Source organism: Macrotis lagotis, chromosome 6, assembly GCF_037893015.1.
Source record: "Macrotis lagotis isolate mMagLag1 chromosome 6, bilby.v1.9.chrom.fasta, whole genome shotgun sequence".
Lineage (NCBI taxonomy): Eukaryota > Metazoa > Chordata > Mammalia > Peramelemorphia > Peramelidae > Macrotis > Macrotis lagotis.
In genome coordinates this window covers 88,502,564-88,524,947 of record NC_133663.1, presented here as the reverse complement: position 1 = coordinate 88,524,947, position 22,384 = coordinate 88,502,564, and the positions used below count along the sequence as shown (strand labels likewise).

The 22,384-nt window shown below is 37.3% G+C and overlaps 1 protein-coding gene and 1 long non-coding RNA gene across 2 annotated transcripts in view; one reads left to right on the top strand and one right to left on the bottom strand.

The window, feature by feature from the left end:
* KIAA2012 (KIAA2012 ortholog) overlaps positions 1–22,384 on the top strand; it is a 149,245-nt gene that overhangs the window by 63,072 nt on the left and 63,789 nt on the right. Inside the window, 1 exon segment of the mRNA XM_074191630.1 lies at positions 7,242–7,318. Within this exon segment, the coding sequence (XP_074047731.1) occupies positions 7,242–7,318 (77 nt within the window).
* LOC141491064 (uncharacterized) lies at positions 964–12,344 on the bottom strand. Its single transcript, XR_012469445.1, has 3 exons — positions 12,095–12,344; positions 9,619–9,667; positions 964–1,621 (listed from the first exon to the last, which is right to left on the bottom strand). It is a non-coding gene; the product is annotated as an uncharacterized LOC141491064 (long non-coding RNA).

The following is a 22,384-nucleotide window of genomic DNA, read 5'->3' as shown; positions in this document are numbered from 1 at the left end:
ATAAGCTTGCCTTCTTCCAATTCAAGCTTGGTAATGGGTCATTTACATTCGAATGTTGCTATAAAAAATAATTTATTAACTTTTAAGGAAAGCTCTTGTTCCCAAGACATGGTGAAACCCTTGAGACTGGGTTTGCTATAGTCTAAGAAAACAGAAGTTGAGTAAAAAGATGTTTTATTTCAATTTGAAAGAAAAAAGTATCTCCCTCAGATTTACTAGGCATTGCCATATTTAAATTCAGGCTGACTGATCTCTTTTGGATGGTTCCTTTGAGATCCTTTGATAGAATTCCCTAGGGCTTGAATCTGGCCCTGAGACTTTTTTCAGGTCTAAGAACTATTTACATAGAGCCCCCATCCTCCCCTCCCTATCAACAAAGTTTCCAAGTGAAAATGCCTAATGTAGGCAGGATCTTAAATCTTGTCCCAAAAATTTGATAATGACTAGTTTATAAAATGGCTATCTTGGGTCTTGGTCTCCTGGGCTAAATAAGCAGAGACTTGAGATTTATTGTTACAGGACAAACACTCTATAGGTCATTGGCTTCTTGAGTCACAGCATATAAAATAAAGTATTTTTAGAAGGCTTCCTCTTGAGGAAAGCCCAGAGAGGCTATGCACATGGATGATGGTTGCCCTTCCTTTTATGGTTAACTTTTCACTGGAAAGAACTTTTTAAAATTATCTGCATTTGCAATTTTCCCCTTTTCATGTTTGACAAAAGAAACCAAAGGAATAAATCCACTTAAAAAAAAAAGACCAGAGTGATATTTGAATTTACAAAAAAAAGAAAAAGAAAACAAAAAGAAAGGTCAGGATCTATTGTTTCTTCCATAGGTTGTTTCCTCTGACTTGATTCTATTATTGATCACTATTTTGTTTTTGTTTTTTTGCAAGGCAATGGGGTTAAGTGGCTGGCACAAGGACACACAGCTAGGTAATTAGTAACTGTCTCAGGCTGGATTTGAACTAAGGTACTCCTGACTCCAGGGCCAGTGCTCTATCCACTGCACCACCTAGCTGCCCCTATTGATCACTATTGAGAAGTCTAGTACAAGAATGAGAAAGAGGTAGAGGCAGTCATTGCCAACAATGACCTTAGTGTAGTTTGTTCTACAGTGGATGCTCCTGTTTCTTATAGGGTAAAACTTGGGGACCTGGGACTTTGGAAACAGGATGCCCTTGAACCTTTGTTAAGAGGTTTCTGTGAAAGTTTGTGACTCTGGTCCTTGCCACCCACTGTTATAACTTTGGAGCCTGACTGTCTGAGCATTCTTTCCCAGACCCTGACAAAGATCTGGGAAGGAGTCAGATATCTTACCTCACCTGATAAGTAGACCCCTTGGTGCTACATCTTCATATTGACAAACCTATTGAGCTTAAAGGGTGGTGGGGAAGGGGAGTTGTCCCATCCTGGGAAGAGAGCAAACATAAAAGAAAGAGAAAAATTAAGAATGAAATTTGGTTAAGCTTCTTTTTTAATAGAAACCACACTTGGGAGTTAAGCATGGTTGGTGGAGTATTTGGATTACAGGACATTTAAGGATCTGTCTTCTGAACTACTAATCTCTTCTTCTATCCTGCTTTTCAAGTTTTGAGTGTTTGATGAAGGATTCCATGCTCTGGAAAAAGAAGAAAAGGGAGGTTTGGGATGAGATTCTAACAAGGGTCATCACTGAAGCTGACAGATTATCGAGCAAGAATGCTATCTCTGAGCTAAAAGCTTGCGGCCCAATTAATGCTAGGGCCTGTGCGTCTGCCTTCATAGATGAGATGGTGGGCAGCCAGTTACAGAGTGGGTTCACAGTTTATCTCTTGAGCAATAGGAATGCTCACCACCAAAAGGCAGGGCTTCTCCTATTTTTAGGCATAGCTCCATGTCATCCAATTCCTAATCTGTGAACATGCACATCCACCCCTATACCTCACAAAAGAATGGGCCCTGCCTCCAGAGGCCCTGCCCCAGTGAATTGGCAAATGTAGTTAGTTTCTTTGGCCTTGATAATAGTGTTAGAGATTGCCCTGCTGTTCAGAGGAGGATGTTTGACCAGTCCATTGCTTTATCTCTAAGGAATGTGGTTTCAGTTAAGAGTCTCTCCTCTCTGACAACTTAGACCTTTAGTGAACTGCCAGGGTCACATAGCCAAGAGATGTCGAAGTCCTAAGTGATTTTTCAGCCTTGTGTCTAAAGTGTGTTTACATTTCTTGAACCTTGGGTGATAGAATCCTTCTGCCTGTTAACACAAGCATTTCCCCCATTTATTAGAATTCATAAGTTTTATGTCAAATCTACCAGAGAGGCCTTCCAAGCAACAGAGAAGGGACACAAGTCTGCAGGCAGAATCTGTCTGAAGAATGAACCATGGCCAAGTAACTATTGAATGGCAAGATAAAATGGGGTAATTACCAATAAAAAAAGGAAGCAAGAAAAGTTTTCAAGATGTACTGAAGCCATTTCAAACAGCCTGTGGTCAGTTGTCCTCATTTTCTCATCTGTAAGGTGAAGAGGGGTAGACTAGATAAACTTTTCCAACTCTAAATGGATTATCTTCTCTTGAATGATTAACCCACATCTCAAACTTAGAATGTCCAAATGGAACTCAATGTCTTTTCCCTCATAAACCCTTTGGTCCCATAATATTGGCAGCTGGAAGACAACAAAAGTAATGGATCAAACCATGAGGAACAAGTAATGGAGAAACCATTCCAAAGTCAAGACTTTAGATCAATCAATATTCCAGGTTTAGAGTGATCCAAGAAATGAGAGGCCCTCCAGTGAACCACTGGGGTATAACTCAAAGGGAGAATGTTCACAAGTACAAAATGTGGGAAAGATCATTAATGAGAAAGACATTGGGTTTTTTTTCAGCCACTTGAGGGGACACAGATCATAATCACTGTCAATGACCTCATCTTCAGAGATGAGCAGTGATAGAAGGATATAAATAGATATAATGACAAGACTTACATGAAGCAAGCCAAGAGCATTTCTTTAGTTGTGTCCATTTCCTAAGCAAATTGATATATCCTTATCTGTTGGTCCAGATATTTTTCGTACTATTTTTTTATTTATAGCAGCCCTGTTTGTGGTGGCAAAGAATTGAAAATCAAGTAAATGTCCTTCAATTGGGGAATGGCTTAGCAAACTGTGGTATATGTATGTCATGGAACACTATTGTTCTATTAGAAACCAGGAGGGATGGGAATTCAGGGAAGCCTGGAGGGATTTGCATGAGCTGACGCTGAGCAAGATGAGCAGAACCAGAAAAACACTGTACACCCTAAAAGCAACATGGGAGTGATGATCAACCTTGAAGGACTTGCTCATTCCATCAGTGAAACAATTGGGAGCAATTTGGGGCTGTCTGCAAAGGAGAGTGCCATCTGTATCCAGTTAAGGAGCTGTGGAGTTTGAACAAAGTTCAAGGACTATTCCCTTTAATTTAGAAAAAAAAAACAGATATCTTATTGTCTGATCTTGTTACCTCTTAGAATTCTTGTCTCTTCTCTAAGGATATGATTTCTCTTTCATCACACCCAATTTGGATCAAGGTACAACATGGAAACAAAGTAAAGACTGACAGATTGCTTTCCGGGGGGGGGGGGGAGTAAGATTGGGGGGAAAATTGTAAAACTCAAATAATAGCTTTAATAAAAATTTATTTAAAAAAGAATAAAAAAGTACTATTTTACAAGAAAAAGAAAATGAATGAAATCTTAGGGCCTTACTCTTATCCATATCCCCATCAGTCTCCTTTTATAATTTAGGGAGTCTTGGTTTCATTAGCATGGTTACTCTCCACCAATGTAAACTGTGCAACAGGCATTGATTTAAGCAATCATTAAGTTAAGCACTATAGTAGAATACATATGAAAAAAAATTAAAACAATCCTGCCTGCCCCTTAAGGAATCTATCCTCTACTATAATTCCTCCTTGCTTTGTTACACAGACTTGGTCATTGCTGTGACTCTTTCCCCCTCTAAAAAATTCAGGGATTATCTTCTCTGAATAACTAACCCACATCTCAAACTTAGAATGTCCAAATGGAACTCAATGTCTTTTCCTTCATAAATTCACCCTTCTTCCAAGTTTCTGTACTTCTGTTAAGGGTACCACCATTATCCTGGTCACCCATTTTTATAATATGAAAGTCATCTTTGACTTTGACCTCTTCCTAACCCTATCCACATACAATCAATTTTCAGATCTTATCAATTATATCTTGTAGTAGGAACAATATTTAGATCATGTATATTGGTCCAGTTTCTCTTTAAAGGGGAGAAATTGTCTTCAAAACTTAATCCAAGTGACTGGGGCTTGAGCACTTGAGATGACTTCTGGTCTCCTTGGGCATGAAAGGCTCAGTCAACATCACATTTCTCTGGCTGGTCAGAATTTCCAATGCCATTCAAGTTAACATACCTTTCTGACCAAACATTGTCAGATATGGATGCAGAGGTTAATTCTGCTCAACTGAATAAATTCTATATCTATTTTCTCTCCTTTAAAAAATCATTTGTTTTTGATGTTTTTTCTTTTTAAATTTTGAGTTCCTCATCCAACCTTTCTGAAGAGCAATATGGAATTACCCTCAAAGGGCAATAAAAATGTGCATACCTTTGATCCAGCAATGCCACTACTGGGTCTACTATGTACCCTGAAGAGATGATGAAAAAGGGCAAAAATATCACTTGTACAAAATTATTCATAGCAGCCCTGTTTGAGGTGGTAAAGAATTGGAAATCAAGTAAATGTCCTTCAATTGGGGAATGGCTTAGCAAATTGTGGTATATGTATGTTATGGAACACTATTGTTCTCTTAGAAACCGGGAGGGATGGGAATTCAGAGAAACCTGGAAGGATTCACATGAACTGATGCTGAGTAAGATGAGCAGAACCAGAAGAATATTATATTTCATAACAGAAACATGGGGTTGATGATCAATCTTAATGGATTTGCTCATTTCATCAGTGCAACAATCAGGGACAATCTTGGGGTATCTGCGATGGAGAATACTATCTGTATTCAGGGAAAGAATTGTAGAATTTGAACAAAGACCAGACTATTAACTTTAATTTAAAAAAAATTATCTTATTATGTAATCTTGCTATCTCTTTGTATTTGGCTTTTTCCTTAAGGTTATGATTTCTCTCTCAACACATTCAATTCTGATCACTGTAAAGACTATCAGACTGCTTTCTGTGGGGGGGGGGGTAGAGGAAGGGAATCAAGATTAGGGGAAAAATTGTAAAATTCAAAATAAATAAATTTTGAGTTCCAAATTCTTTCTTCCTCCCATCCTTCCCTCACCTGCTAAAAAGGCAGCAAAATGATATTGATTATACATGTAAAAGCATGCAAAAACATATCCATGCTATTCATATTGCTCTCCCCAAACACAAGAAAATAATTATAAATCAATAAAGCAAAAAAATTATATACTTTAACTTGCATACCCAGTTCATCACTTCTCTATGTAGAAATGGTTAACATTTTTTTCATCATGAACCTTTGGAATTTTCTTGGATCATTGGATTACTCAGGGTAACCAAGTCTTTCATAATTGATCATCATACAGTATCATTGTTATTGTGCACAATGATCTCCAGGGTCTTCAGTTCACTTTGCACTAGTTCTTATAGGTCTTGTCATGCTTTTTCAGAAATCACCCTCCTAGTAATTTCTTATAACACAATAGTATTCCATAACAACCATATGTCCCAACTTGTTCTACCATTCCCTAATGGATGAGCATCTCCTCCATTTCTAATTCTTTACCACCACCACAAAAAGAGTTGCTATGAATATTTTTGTACATGTAGATTTTCCCCCCTTTTTCTTTGATCTCTTTAGGATACAGACTTAATAGTCTTGTTGCTGAGTCAAAAGAATGAGCAGTTTTATAGCCTTTTGGGCATAGTTCCAAATTGTCCACAATGTCCAAATTGTCCACAATGATTGGACCAATTTATAATTCCATTAGAAGATTATTAAAGTACCATTTTTCCCCTTTAATGTGATTTCTTACAGGTGTGAGGTGATAACTCAGAATTGTTTTAATTTGCATTTTCCTAATTGTGAATTACAGCATTTTTTTTCATATGGTGATGGAAAGTTTTGATTTCTTCTGAAAACTGCCTGTTTATATATTTTAACTGTATATCAATTGGAGAATGACCTTTATTTTTATTAATTTGACTCAACTCCCTATATATATTTGAGAAATAAGATCTTTATCAGAGAAGCTTACTGTTATTTTTTTATAATGCTTCATTGTCCAGGTGTCCACTCTGAATCCCTAAATATAATATCTATAGAAACAAATGAGTATTTTCCTTTGGCTTTGCATCCCCAGCAGCATAGAACAGTCTATATATATATCAGGGGTTAATAAATGTCTGTTGAGTTGAACTGAACCTCTTCAAATTTAGTCAAGACAGTGCTTAGACAACAGATATTCTGCCATTTACCACCTGCTTGTACTTAGAAAGTTTCAAGATTGATGGACCCTACCAGAACATGACCTTTGCTGGCATCCATGTTTATCACTATGTCACAATGAAACATCAGATCTCCCCCAACAGATAAAAAAGAAAAGATTTCTATTCTCTGTCTAGAGGATTTCCTGCAGGATTGAGCTACCATCAGACAACATTTATATTTTACCAGCATCAGCAATTTCCCCCATCAACATCTTTCTCTTTCATTTTCCTTTCTCTGAATTTTGGTCGTATAAAGAATTCCATTTTATCTCTATAATAAGCAACAGAAGCAAGAAAAATACTTAACATAGTCTAAGATTCAGCATCACTTTAATATAAACAGTTTTTAGAATGCGGCTATGTAGAAATGTTTTGAATATGTGAAATATATATATATATATGGAGAAGGTGGATGGGGTAGAATAGAACAACAGATACTGGTTCTGGAGGCAAATGACCCAAATTCAAATCCCTTCTCTGATGTTTACTACCTGTATGAACTTAGACAGGTCACTTAACCTGGCTCTCAGTTTTTTCATCTGCATAATATATATATATATATGTACATATATATATATGAATTCTGATAATTCCTTCTAGTTCTAGACCTAGGATGCACTGTCTCATGTGTAGGGGTGTGTGTGTATGTGTGTGTGTGTGTGTGTGTGTGTATGTAAATAGAAACATATATATAAATAAATCAGGGGAAAGGTATAGCTGAAATTCCTGATATTTTTCTCTCTGCTTTTCCTTGAAGAAACTATTCATTCAGAAACTAGTCTTCACGTGAAGACCTGTGAAACCTCATCCTTGACGCCAGAGCCAGCAGAAAAGGTATGATTATTGACCTTACTTTCCAAGTGTGAGAGAGGACAATGGTAAGCCCACAAGTGCTCAGATCTATCCTTAGTTTAACAGCCAGAGGGAAGAGAAGTGTGGGGTTGTGGATTCTAGTCCTATCCTCTTCCATTAAATGAATGATATTAGGGGAGTCTCCTCACTTCTCCAGCCTTCTCAGTACTCATTTATAAAATGATGGGGTAGTGTGAGCTAAAGCAGGACTTCTTAATTTTTTTTTTGTAAAATGGGTTCCTTTGGAAATCTGATGAAGCTCACATACTTCTGTTCAGAATAATATTTTTAAATGAATAACATAAAAATATAGTATTAGCAAAGAAATAAATTATACTGAGATACTGCCATCAATATTTTTAAACCAAGTTCATGGATTGTATAAGGAGATATTCATTAAGGTCCCTTCAAAATCCAATGATTTCAGGGTTGTTGTTTTTTTCCAGGACAGAAATAAGCTGAATAGACAATTTTCCCACTTGCCAAATGCAAGCAAGGTAAATGAATAAGGATAGATAGAAAGACAATATACAATAAACACTAAACATTTAACCACTCTAAGGTAAAACTTAATAGTCTTTTACAGACTAATTGGTCATTGCCCTTAGGTGGGAAACAGAAATAAAAATGGAAAGTGAAGGAAAAACCCACAAAAGATGACCATGAAAAAAACAGAATAGAATTTGTCTGGAAATTTATTTCTAAGCAAGGATATGACTGGATTTTTTGAATCTTTTATGTTTTGGGATTACTATGTTTTTATCTTTTAATATTATGGTTATTTCCCCATATGATGATGATGATGATGATGATGATGATGATAACAGTGAGCATTTATAAAGAACTTTAAGATTTGCAAAGCACTTTACAAATATGATCTTACTTGATCCTCACAACAACTCTTGAAAGGCTAGGTACTATAACTATCCCCATTTTACAGATAAAGAAACTGAGTCTGGGAGAGGTTATCCAAGGTCACACACAGCTAAGGAAATATATAAGGTTAAATTTGAACTAAGGTCTCCCTGACTCCAAGTCCAGAGTGCTGTCCTCTGTGTTATCTTTCCTTATATCCAAGAAGTGAAAAATAAGAGGACACATTGATGTCTGGCAAATATATACCTCTTTCTGTACACACAGTCCACCATCAATTTACTGAGATTAAAAAAAAAAGATCTATTGTCAGTCAGCAAGATACAGTGTAATTCATGATACAGTCAGTAGATCTAGGTTCAAATCCTAGCTCTTCTATTTACTGCCTTGTGATAGGGAGTAGGCAATCTAACCTCTGCAAATCTCAATTTCCTTATTGATAAAGTAAAGGGGTTACCTCTCTGAAAATGACTTTTAGAGTTCCTTCCAAAATTTATGATCCTATTATGCTGTGGAATAAGATTTGTTATTGAATTTTTGAGGTTTCTTAGAGTTATTTTTTTTTACATTATCATGGCCATATGATCTTGCTTACTTGGCTCTGGATCTGTTCAAGTAAGTCTTCCCAAGTTTCTCTGAAATTTTTTATTCATAATTTCTTTTATCATAATAATCTGTTACATTCATATAACACAATTTGCTTAACCATTCCCCAAGTGATGCCTTGTTTTCATTTTTTTACTGTGACCAAAAGGACTGCCAGACATATATTTGGCATATAGAAGACCTTTCCCTCTATATTTGCCCTGCTTGGAACACAATGGTATCTCTTCATCCAAGAGTATGAACAGTAAAATCACTTCTCTTACATGGTTCCAAGTTTCTCCAGAATGGCTAGAAGATTCATTTACTGCTCCATAAAGAATATGAGTACCCATTTTCCCATGGCTCTAGAATTATATATTTACCAATTTTTATAAACTTGTTCTACCACTGGAAGATACGTGGTGTGATTATATTTAAATGTTCCCTGTAGTACAAACCAGACGAATTCAAGAGCTGTGAAACTGGAAAAGGAATAAAATGAAAACTTGACTTTCAACTCTCCCTATTCAGTTTTGCTATCATCTGAGATCACATGCCTCCTTAGTCCTTTCCCTCTTCTCCCCCATTTTCTTGTCTCTGCTGCTTCTGAAAGTTTATTGTCATTGTCGTATTTGTAGTTGTTAAAAAAGACATATGGGATTGCCTTAAGGTCAAAGAAAGATACCTACTATTACTTCAGCTGTCCCCTGGTCTGCAGGTTCTAGGGTGATTGCTGCTAGCATAAGACAAAATAAAGTAGAAATTTTCATATAAAGAAAGGAATTATCATAGGAACAATATTTCCATCTTTTAAAAATGCCTACCTTGAAGCTGTCCTTTATAAGTGAGTATCTAGAGACTCTTTGAAGGAGACTGTGACAAAGGGAAATATAAAATTAATACATTTTTCTTTGGTTATCAAAATCCAAATACCTTATAGCACCTCAGAGACTATATCTAAAACCATTCTAAATTCACCACAGACCATGTGAATAACAAAAAGGCCACATCATATCAAGAGAGCTAATATAAGCACAAATAACATAAAGTGACACTATAATAAGAGTATTCTATTTAACCATTTAAATATAATTGAGTGAAGAGACAGCCTCCTCCTTGGAGCCAGGAAGACCTAGATTCAAATCTTGAATTTAACAAATACTAATCTTTGTGACCACAGGCAAGTCATGTAACCCCTTGGGAAGGGAAAAAGGTGAGAACAAACAATTATCAAATGATACCATTGGGAGAAGGGCTTTACAAATGATCCTCACAATAACCTGAGAGGAAAATACTATTAAAAGCGAGGAAACTGAGACAGACAGAGGTTAAAGTATCTGGGGCTAGACTTGAACTCAAGTCTTTCAGACTCCAGGTCCACTGGACCACCAAGCTGCCCAGGCAACTCCCTAAGACTATAAATTACCAGAGTTGTCAAGCCAGCAGTTTCCCATCAACAGTAAATTCATACATCTAGAAACATTTCAGCCAACATAGCATCACACTGTAAGTCAATAGTAGAATTGAAAATGTAGTCTTGATTTGTATTCCCCATTAAAAGACTGGAAAACTCTTTATGGAATAATAGAAGAGAATCAGCTGTGGCATCAAAAAGACCTGGGTTTAAGTTCTCCTCTAACCTGTTCCATTTGTGAAACCAAGGGAAATTTGCTTAATCCCTCATTGCTATAAACAACTCCAAGTCTACAAAAGGTAGTTGAGTTGCCAGTCTGTATTGATGGAGGGAATTTTCAAACCAGGAGTTCTCCCCATAGATGTAATTACAGATCTAGTCAAAAGTTAAAGGGCTACACAAACACATGGATGCAATCCCCAGGCAAAAAGTAAAATCTCCCCAGGAGAATTTTCAGAGTAACTTTAGTCCTCAGTGACCTTAATCAATCTGTAATTGGATAGAAATAAAGAATGAGAAACATATGAAATGAATGTATCCTTACCTTCAAGAGAATCCTGGAGACCACAAATTACATTTTGAGATGGGGGGGGTGATAATTAACAGGATTATTCTCTAGAAAGGGGCTAAATTAGAATTCTGTTCAATTATTGAATATCTGCAGCAAACAGGTATAATAGGAAAAGCAAGAACCTCCTCTTAGGCAGGAACAAAGTAATAAATAAGCAACCATGGTAGAAACAACAGCAAGACAAATGTTAGTTCACTGTGTTATATTAGTCACAGAGGGGATTTGCTTATCCAAGTCTCCTAAAATACCAGTCTGGACTTTCTCCTGGTATCCCTATGGTGACCCATGAGTAATCACAAGAATATAGACCTAGAGCTGAAAATGATGCCTCAGAGGTCATTAAACCCAACTTCCCTCATTTTACAGATGAAGAAACTGAGGCCCAAGGAACTTACAGGTCTTACAGGTCATAAGTGGCAGAATCCAGGTGCTCTAATTTCAGATCCAACACACTATCCTTTGTTCTGTACCATCTCCCACCATCTTGGCAGTGTCATATAGTTAAAAAGAATATTCAATTTTAAATCAGAAAACAAAGTTATAGATCCTGCCTTTGTCACTAATCAATGATCTTGGACAAATTACTTGTGCCTCAACTTACCTCATCTATAAATGAGATGGTTAGAATATATTCCAATGAAAGTCTTTTCCTACCCTAAATCTATGATCATATGATTTTGGACATCTTTCCATAGTGATATTTTTTCAAAGCTTTAAATTTTCTCTTTACCTTCTAAGACCCCAGTTGAAGGTCCATAAATACAATTTGATTCTGCAGTGTAGCCTACATCTTAGATTATTTCACTGACTTTTTTTTTTAATAATTACTGAGGGAATCCTTTTTGGAGAGAAACCTCCATAAAGATTACCATCTCCTTATTAGGAAAGGTATGATGACTGAAGCAGCCAGACACTGACCATATTGATAACTGAATTGTCAGAGAGTAACCTTCCTAACATGGGTCCAAACCACAACTCCCCTCCCAGTTAAATTTTGTTGGATTTGGTACTGGAAGAGATTTTAGAGTCCATTTAATCCAATCTCTTCATTTTTCTAAGAACAGAAATATTAAGGGACTTATCCAATGTCACCCAGGTAAGTAAATTAGTACACAAGCCAATGTTCAAACCCAGGTCTTTTGACTCCAAATCTATCATTCTTTTCTCTCTGCCATGATATATTCACAGACCTCCATACTAACCACTTCCTTATCCTTACTTGATGTAAATGGCTAATTTAATGTTTACCATTTAAAGCATCTGGGATCAATTTGGGGGCTAGGCTTCATGCTTAGCAGACTTTAGTTTACAGTACCCTGATATGCCACTGGCAGATATTCAAGGAGATGCCTCCAGTCTCTTGTCTGGTGAATCTCACTGACATGTCCATCCTTTTATTCAGGCAGCAGCTACCATGCCAAATCGATCTTCATCAGCATCAGCAGTTTCTTTTTGTTGTTATTTTTTTTCCTCCTTCCCTTTCAATCACATTTTTCTTTTATTTAAGAACTGGCATTAAATAAGATTTTAGCTATGAAAAAAAATTTTTTTTTAGTTTAGCCATGGAAGACAGAGCAGGGGAAGAAGAGGAAGGGGAGGATGAGGGCATAGTTTAGTATTACCAGTCACTTTTTATTGAGAGTCCGCAGAACTTGATTTCAGAAAGCTTCCTGAGGTCAGGATAAGATAGGGGCATTGACTTTCTGGGAACATGACCCATTTCAAAATGCCCCCTATTGATTGCTGGGGGCGGGAGGGAGAAGAGAAAGACATTTTGGGGTGTTTTTAAGACACCATCTCTGCACTTTCACAGATGGCAACAAAGTGTTGGATCCTCATCCAAAGAAAGGATAACAAATTGTTAGCATAGTGACCATGGAGGATGGTCATCTGCCAGTGAAGTAGCCATGAATCTAGCAACTAAAATCAACCACAGCCCAGGAGATGATAGATATGGGGGGGGGGGACTGAGCAGCTATGAGGGACAAGGGGGAGAGTGAAACTACAAGGGGAAATGTGGAGATGAAAAGAGCAATAAAAAAAAATAAAGACAAGCAGACATGTTTCAACTCCAAGCTCCCATTTCCTCTTTCAAATGAAGTGATTCCCTACTGTGTTCAGTATCAAGTATTTATGAAGGCATTTTTTGCATATTAATGACTTCACATGAAGCATCCCAAGTTCTGAAGTCCTAAAGGTATGTTGGCTTTTGGTGGGGTGGGGGAGGAGGAGGGAGTCTTTTCAAGCCATCCAAATGTCTCAAAAGGTTTTGTATTCTTCCCTCAAGCCCCTCTAAAGGTTTAAATTTCATTTAGAAGAGGAAAGAGAATCTATGATCCTAATGCCCCTTCTGACTCAGCTACTGGCCTATTAGAGAATCATAGGATGTTAGAGGTGAAAGTGACCTTAGAAAAAATTCAGTTCAAGTCTCTTTTTTTAAGGTAGGGAAACTGAGGCCCAGGGAGGTGAAATCACTTGCCAAAAGTAAAGTTCCCCTCAGTTGAAGATGGAAAAATTTAAAATAGCTCAAAAATTTTAAGGAGGGAATACAAATCTATAAGGGCCTAACAGCCTAATAACAAATCTATAAGGAAAGAGCTGACTGTGTACTAATTAGTCTGGCAAAAATCTCTAGGGGACCCAGTCATCAAGACAGATGCATAGGAATACAGCTACAAGGGACCACAAAGGTCCTCCCCCAACCCTTCCTTTAAGAGTCACCTTGTTCAGACCGTTTTTGGATCCCTGAACAGGATAACCAGATAGCTTCCTTTTAAGGAATTATTCCTTATTTTCAACTTTTTAATCTTAACTTCTTACAGAAGGATTTGGGGGGAAAGCAATTAATCTTTTTATAAATGTAAGTATAAGATCTGAAAGTTTCACAGCCTTTTCCCAGATTTAGCCATATGAGCCTTGACTGAAAGATTCCTGGGGCCAAATGGGGCTGTCAAAGAAGGCAGTGAGGAGGTGCAGAGCTCTCTGGAGATATTGTCAGAGAGGAATACCACTGAGAAGAGCCAAGTTTTAATTGGGTTTCCCCCCAGTGTATTGCTCTTCTAAGCATTCCCCTTGGAAAAGAAAAGGAAAAAAATAAAAATAAAAAATAAAAATTTAATTAAAAAAAGAGAAGGAAGGACTTCATCCATTTTTTATATCATTGGTTTTAACCTCCTTCAACCACTCCAACGTTTTCCTTCACTGGTTCTATCTCCAGGTAAGAGTAACTAAGCAACCCTTTGGCAAATTTATCACCAATTCTTTTTAGAACTTTTGCAATGTTTCACATAATCTTCCATTGGAACTGTTGTTTATTTTTCCCCAATATTGGGAATATTGGGATATATTTATAGCTTCAAAATCAGATTGACAAAATGAGAAAATGTTTAGGGGCTATAGTCCCTGGAGAAACTGATGGATTTAGGAAGATCAAGCCTCTTAAAAAGGAATACTAAAATGAGAAATGGAATTCAATGAAATTTCAAAGCTGGAGAAACCCTTGAAAAACTAGTCCAATCCCTTTTATTTTTCAGAGGAGAAAACTAAAGCCTAGGGAGATAAAAACTTATCCAAGGTGTCACAGTTAGTGGGGGGGGGGGGGGGGGGAGGAATGGAACTAAAATTCCTATTCCAACAGTATTTTCATGGTGCTAGACTGTAGCATTAAATATTGTAGGGAGGATGCTGAGCAATAAGACTCCAAATGTAGAGCAGTCAGATTATGAGGGAATGTATGAGTGTGCACGTGTGTGTGTGTGTGTGTGTGTGTGTGTGTGTGTGTGTGTGAGAAAGAGAGAGAGACTGCTAGGTGATACAGTGGATGGAGCACCAGAATCAGGAAGGACCTGAGTTCAAATTTGATTTCAGGTATTTACTTATCTATGTAGCCCTGGGCAAGCCACTTAACTCCAATTCTCTTTTGTTTTTAATTTTTTTATTTATTTAAGGCAATGGGGTTTAGTGACTTGCTCAAGGTCACATGACTGGGTAATTATTAAGTGTCTGAAGACAGATTTGAACTCAGGGTCCTCCTGACTCCAGGGCCAGCACTCTATTCACTGTACCACCTAGCTGTCCCCCCAATTGTCTTTTTTTTAAAAAAAGGGGGAGCTGTTTAGTGTCAATCAGGAACCAAGAATAGGTTCAAATCCTACCTCTTAATAGCTAAACATATAGATTAAGCTCTCTGACTCTTAATTTCTTCATCAATAAAATGGGGATAAAATAAAGTAGCCAAGAGTGCTACAATGAAGCAGCATAGTGTAGTGTATAATATCTATCTTCTCTTCTTCTCTCTCCTGCACCCATTGGATTCAGGAAGTTAATACATATGGATTAATTCACCATAGGCAATTCTTTGTGACCTATTTTTGGTTTTCTTGACAAAGATACTGCCATTGTTGGCCAGTATCAGATGAGGAAACTGAGGCAAACAGGGTGACTTGCCCAGGGTCACACAGCTAGGAACTAAAGCCAGATTTGAACTCAGGAAGAAGAGTCTTCTTGACTCCAGATCCATCTCTCTATCCATTTGTGCCTGCTAGCAGCCCTAGGGAAACTCAAATCTAGCTGTGTCACCCAGGGCACTATATATCTCACTTTCTTCAACTGTAAAGTGGGGGTTTTAATAAAAGCACATGATCAAATGAGATCATTTACAGAGAGTGTAAGGCACATAGTAGGCTGTTTAGAAAATGGTTGTTCCCTTCTCCTTACTATTCTGTGCCAGATTAGACTCTGGGATTAGGTTAGCTAGACTGAAAGACAAAAATGAAAATGCCTAATGGAGCTTGCATTTTATTTAAACCTTTCTAGATTTCTCCAAATCACTCATTTAATAATTATTAACCATGAATTTTCTTGATCTTTTTTGGAATAAGTTTATATTTACTACTTCTTAATAATAAAAAACTTATTACCTCTGTAATTCAGTAATACTTCTTTATATTTGCCCTAAATTTGATTATTTCAAGTTTCAGGAGGGCCTTCTACTTCTAAGGTTTTGGATTTGCCTTAACAAGTCTCTGTATTTAATCTCCTCCTCCTCTTCCTCTTCTTTCTTCTTCCTTTTTTCCTTCTGTCTTCCTCCTCCTTCCTTTCTTCTCCTTCCTCCTCCTCCTCCTCTTCTCCTTCCTTTTTCTTTCTTCTTTCTTCCTCCTCCTCCTCTTCTTCTTTCTCCTCCTCTTCCTCCTAGACTTCCTCTTTCAGACCAAGGAATCCTAGACATTTTCCTCTCTCCTCATTGGCTCTGCCTCCCTCTCTCTCAAGCTCCTAGAGCATTTTAAGCACTCTGCTCCCAGATCGGCAGTAATGTCTTTAAGATCAGTAAAGCTGCATATAGTATTCTAAGTGAGGGTGCACTTTAGTTTTGTAAAAGGACCCAAAGTTAATATTTTGGGTTTTTTGTACCCCCCCCCCATGAGACCCCAGGTAATCTGTTGTTCTTTTCTATGGCATCACCTCTCTTCCTTCTGCCCTCAAAATTCAAGCTAATATTATCACTAAAGCTTATGAATTAAATAGACTTCTGTCAACTAGCCTGGGAAACTCACTGTTAATTTATTGGTTTTCTGAGAAAGTGACCTAGAATGCCAAATTGTTTTACAAAGGAATTTTTGAACCTTAATAAGAAGAGGGCTGACCTATCTAGAGTTGTCTGATCTAGACACTTGCAGCACTTGAAGGAAAATAATTATAGTAATAATATAATAATAATAAAACTAGCATTTACATTGTGCTTTAAGGCACTTCACATCTTATTTTCTCCTCGTTACAACCAAACCACCCAGAAAAGGTCAGTTCTGAAGGTATGGCTCAGTTGTCTAGCCTCTCAGTTTTAGCTTTCCTTCCTCCCTACTCCTCACTCAATTCTGAGAATGGACAATTTTGTCCCACAAAGGAATGCAAATCTCTAGCCTAAAGCAAAACTGGCCCATTTGGATAAAGCTGTTCCACATCTTCCCCAGGGGAGAGAAAGGATTATTCAGGCTTTCTTTGAGTTCCTTCAAAGCCAGAGTCAACAAAGATCCTGTTATGTCAACAAAGGTATATCAACAAAGTGTTCAATTAATCAGAGTGGAAGAAGACAAGACTTCCTTGAGAACTCTGCTCTGGTGCTTCCTCCTAAGGGAGACATTCCTGATGAGCCTTTACTGCTTTCTCCCTCCTCAAATTAATTGCATTGACATATCTATGTTCTTGCTGTAGCTCCCAATAGAACATAAGCTCCCTAGAAACAATGGCTGGTTTCCCCATTTTAAAATTTTTATCCCCAGCACCCAGTTTGAGGCATGGTACATAGCTTAATAAATGCTTATTGACATGAATGGAACTGTCATATGTATGCCAATTAGAATTTAAGAATAAAATCTGCTTTCTGTCTAAGAACAAAGAATATATAAATTCTCATTAGTCAAAAAACCCCTATTATCCTCATTTTAGAGATAGGGAAATTAAGGCACTAGATTTCTTCTCCCAGTCTAGCCTATTTTATAAACTAAGATTTGCTGTTAAGGTACCAGGGAAGATATAAAATCGTCATTTAAAAATTTAATTGTTTTAAATGAGGTAGACAGTTTCCCACTTATGTTAGTTTAACTGCTAGACTTGCATTTAGTCAAATAGGTGGTGGCAGGAAAGGAGGTGCTAGAAAACCCTTGGTATCTCTTTTGTGACTCATAGAGGTTTCTTGCTATCAGCCTAGTACTACCACCTCTTCTTCCTCCTCTTCTTCTTGTCCTTGTTCTTCCTTTTTGTTTTTTTCCTCCTCCTCCTCCTCTTTCTCTTCTTTCTTACTCTTCTCTTCATCCTCCCCCCCTTTTTTTCATTCTCCTTTCCCACTTCCTTCTTTTCTTCTTCCTTTTTCATTTCAGAAAAGTCAATATGGCCAGTTAGAATTTTTTTTAACAGTTATTGTTTACTTTGTCTCCTAAGTGCCAGGAAAACTCAGGCACAGCAGCCTATACAGAATATAGCAAATGTAAGATTCCCCAAAGTCTAAGTCTCCTTGGGGGCTGTTAATTCCTGAGGTTTTTAGGTGGAAAACAAGGTAAAATGATGACAAGGGTGAAACTCCTTGATCTTAGAGAGAACAACTTAGGTGATGGCTATCCCACTGGTTAAATATTTCCAAACCAACCTCTGACTTGGAATTTACCCATGGATAGAGGAATAGAGCAAATAGAGCAAGATCTGTGACTTAGAAGAAATCAGAGAACTGTATTGAGCTGGATCAGTCAGTCAATAGTCATTAAGTACTATGTGCCAGGGAGGGATGTGATTGTTTAGCCTACTATCAAATATATTTGAAAGATCATAGCAAATTGAAAAGGTATGGGGACGGCTAGGTGGCGCAGTGGATAAAGCACCGGCCTTGGAGTCAGAAGTACCTGGGTTCAAATCTGGTCTCCGACACTTAATAATTACCTAGCTGTGTGGCCTTGGGCAAGCCACTTAACCCCATTTGCCTTGCAAAAACCTAAAAAAAAAAAAAAAAAGAGTACTACTATGTGATTGAAGAAAGGTAAATGTAGAAGTTTTCAAAAAAAAGGTCAGAGGACAGCTAGGTGGTGCAGTGGATAGAGCACTAGCCCTGGAGTCAGGAGTACCTGAGTTCAAATCTTAACTTCAGACACTTAAATAATTACCTAGCTGTGTGGCCTTGGGCAAGTCACTTAACCCCATTGCCTTGCAAAAAAAAAATGGTAAGAGAAGATGTTCCAAGTTATAATCCAATCACTTCAATTCCTGGGTAAATTATAGCATGAATCATTAAAGAGATAGTTGCTGGATTACAGAATAAGCAGCAGTAATTAAAAAGAAGTAAAAAGGGCTTCATCAAGAAGTCATGCCAGGCTACCCTCATTTCCTTTTCTGATAGGATAACTAAATTAGTAAATGAGGAGAATACTGTGGATGTAGTTTTTCTAGAATTTAGAAAAACTTCTGATTGTTTCTCATACTTTGAAGAGAAGATAGAGAGATATTCGTTAGACAATCACACAATTAGTTGTATTCAGGACCAGTTGGATGGCTGGACTCAAAGAGTTAAGAGTTTGTCTCTGTGGCAGGAAGTTTCTAGTGAAGTACCCCAGGGAGAATCTGTGCTTGGCCAGGAGCCACTTAACATTCATACCAATGACTTGGATAAAGGTAAAGATAATATACTCATTAGATTTTCAGATGACATAGAGCTGGGAAAGAGAACTAACACAGAGGAATAGAGCAATGGGTTTTATCAAATAAGATAAAACTATTAGGAATAAGTTAGTTTTGAATTGAAATACAAAAAGAAATCAGTTCTCTAAGAAAATAATATCATTTATATAGTGCCTGCTCTGTGGTAGGGCAAGCACTGTGCTAAATCCTTTACAGATATCTCATTTAATCCTCACAATAATCCTGAGAAGTAATTATTATTGTTGTATTATTATTTCTTATTTTACATGAGGAAACTTTGACAAACAACTGTCATTTGACTTGCCCAGGGCCACTAGCTAGTAAGTGTCTAGGCTGAATTTGAATTCAGATCTCCTAACTCCAGTCTTATAAGTTAAAGAGATGGGGATTTTAGTAAACTACAAGCTAAATATGAGTCAGTACATATGTATAACTTGTTTTGAATTGCTTGCCTTCTTGATGGGAGATGGGAGGGAAGGGGATTTGGGTGAAGAGGAAGGAAGGGAGAGAATTTGGAACTCAAAAGTTTTAAAAATGAATGTTTTATGTATCTTTGCAGCTGTATAAATGTTTATGGGCAAAAATAAAATAAGAAATAAGAAAAGTAAAATAAATGAGAGTCAGTATGAAAGCAAAAAAATAGAAAGAGAATTAAGGGATACTAAGTAGGTGGTGGTTGTTTAATGTTATCTACTCTAAATGCCCCCTTTTTGGAGTTTTCTTGGTAAAGAGATTGGAGTAGTTTGTAATTTCTTTTGATAGCTCATTTTACGATGAGGAAACTGAGTAAAGTGACTTGCCCAGGGTCAGGAAACTAGGAAGTGTCCGAGGCCAGTTTTGAACTCAAGAAGATGAGTCTTCCTGACTCCAGGTCTAGTGCTCTATCCTCTGGGCCACCTAGTTATCCTACTAAATAGGAGCTATTACAAGATTCAGGTAAGGTAGACGGGAAAGATGCTATAAAGATGAAAATGAAAAGATTTGGCAACCTAACTAAAAGTTAGAGGCTGAGAATAATGCAACCTTGGATGACTGAAAGGGGAGTCATGTTCCCAGAAGAGACAGGAAAATCTTAAGATGGTGTTCTGAGGAGAAAATAATGTACTAATTACTTCGCTGTGTGACCTTAGACCAGTCACTTAACCCCATTGCCTTGCAAAAATCCAAAAAACAAAGAAAATAATATCTAAGATATATATAATGCGGATTACAATTCATCCATGCCTATTCATCCTGTATGACATCCAGCCCTTTGTCCCTAACCCCACCCCCTCCACCAACTCTGATGTGGGGGCAGGATAGTTATCTTGGATAGGTGAGAATTTTTCCAGTGTCATCTGTAAATTAGCTTTGCAGCTCAGGATCAGATGATAATTATTATAAAGGGACAATCTCAAAAGGGGTAAGAAGAATAGCAGAACCGAATTTGGGAGAGTATTAAGATTTAATGGGACAAGGGCTCCTTGTCTGGTTGTATCATAGAGAGGTCCCACCAGGGGCCATCTGGATTGAATGTCACCATCTTCCCACCCTTCAACAGGTTATCATGTACCTCTTCCAATAATGCTATGCCCGCTGGTGACACCACCCACCTCCCTGCCCACGAAGTCAGAGCCTCCACTTTGGAGACAACTTTGTTCTACCACAACTGCCTCTTTGAGTTTGATAATCCTACTTCGAAGTGACAAACTAACCTGGGTTTTTCTAGCCCTCATGCTGACTTCATAGCACTATTAAAAAAAAGAGAAAAAAGCTGAGACTTCACTTTGTAGATGACCTGGCTCTCAGCAGAACAAATCTTTCTTGTTCATTAGTTGGGAAATACCAAGATGTGTAAAGTAGTTGGATGTGGCAGGAATGATTCAAAACATTTGCTGGACAATATGAGCGTTGGCAAAAGATCTCCCCCTTTCCTCACTTGAGGTATGTTAAGAGATATGAAGAAGGACCTCTCAGAGTGAGGATCCCCAGATGTTCACACCATGTTCATGAAATGTACCTAAGCTTGTCAGCTTAGTATCAGAGAGAGTTGAGTGGGACACATCCAGATACCAAGTGCCAACAACTTCTTTAATTAGGTGACAAGAGCCACTCTTGCTGTCATAGGCCTGAAGATGGGGAACCTCAATAAGGGGTCCTTAGAGAAGCCAAAATGGGTAGATGCAGACCTTAATTATACTTGTGCTCATTTCCTTCTTGAGATTAAAGAAGTATACCATTTTGATGTTAGATTCAGGTGTAGTAAAGAGATTTTCAAAGAGATTTTCAAATGTTTTGAGTTTTATAAAAAAATCTTTTATACTCTTAAAAATTATTGGGAATCCCCCCCTGGAGAGATTGTTTTTGTCAGTTATCTCTACCAATATTGGGTAGCATGGTAGCACCGTGGATAGAGCTCTGGGTCTGGAATCAAAAAAATCTGAGTTCAAATTTGGTTTTAGTCATTTGTAACCCTGGGCAGGTCACCTAACCCCTGCCTACATAAAACTGGAGAAAGAATTGGAAAACCCCTTCAGTTTCATAGATAGTTAGTCCATGGAGTCATGAAGAGTCAGACACAACTGAACAACAATATGCACCATATCAGAAATTAAACTACTTTAGTAGTAGTATTATTAAAATAGTTTTACCCTTACCTGAAAGTAAAACCCAAAGGTTTTCAAACAACACCTAAAGAATTGCTAGTCTAAATAAAATTTCAAGTTGCAAAAGGTGAGAAGGTAGATGGGGAGGGAAAAATTGGGAATGTTACCCAGGACATACCTCCTCATCTTAGCTCCAAAAACATCTGATTTAGAGCAGGGAGTAATTAGGTAAAAATTTAAAAGGAGCAGATGAGGATGGGATTTGTTTAATTTAACAAGATAAATCTAAAATTTTATGTAGCCTGGGATGTAGGTCTTCATACACCCTATTAGAGTATAAGATTAGGCTTTATATTAGGAGAAATTAGGAGAAATCTCTTTTTCAATGTCAGAAATACCTTCCTATATGTCATTCAAATATGCTTTGGAAAATTAACAATGGATCTTCATTGGGTTGTGGATTTGGTTTGTTTGGGGTTTTTTTTAAAGAATTTTTTAAAGAATTTTTTTAAAGAATTAGATTTATATATGTTTTTCAAGGAGAAACATAAAGAAAATAATTTATATGTGTACAACATATGGTCAACATATATGGAAAATAACACTCTTCTACTCATCCTTCTACCATTCCCATAATCCTTTGTAATTCACTCAACAGATAATACCAACCAACTCAGCTCTTAGGTCATTCTCAGGTAAAAACACATTTTGATTGAATCGGTCAGCTCTGTTGAGTCGTTCAAACAATGACATTTCAACTAGATATGAAAGAAAGTCTGTTTGGATTGGTTAGAGGGCCCGGTCATACTTCTTGAAGCTTGTACAATACAGTGAAGTAGTTT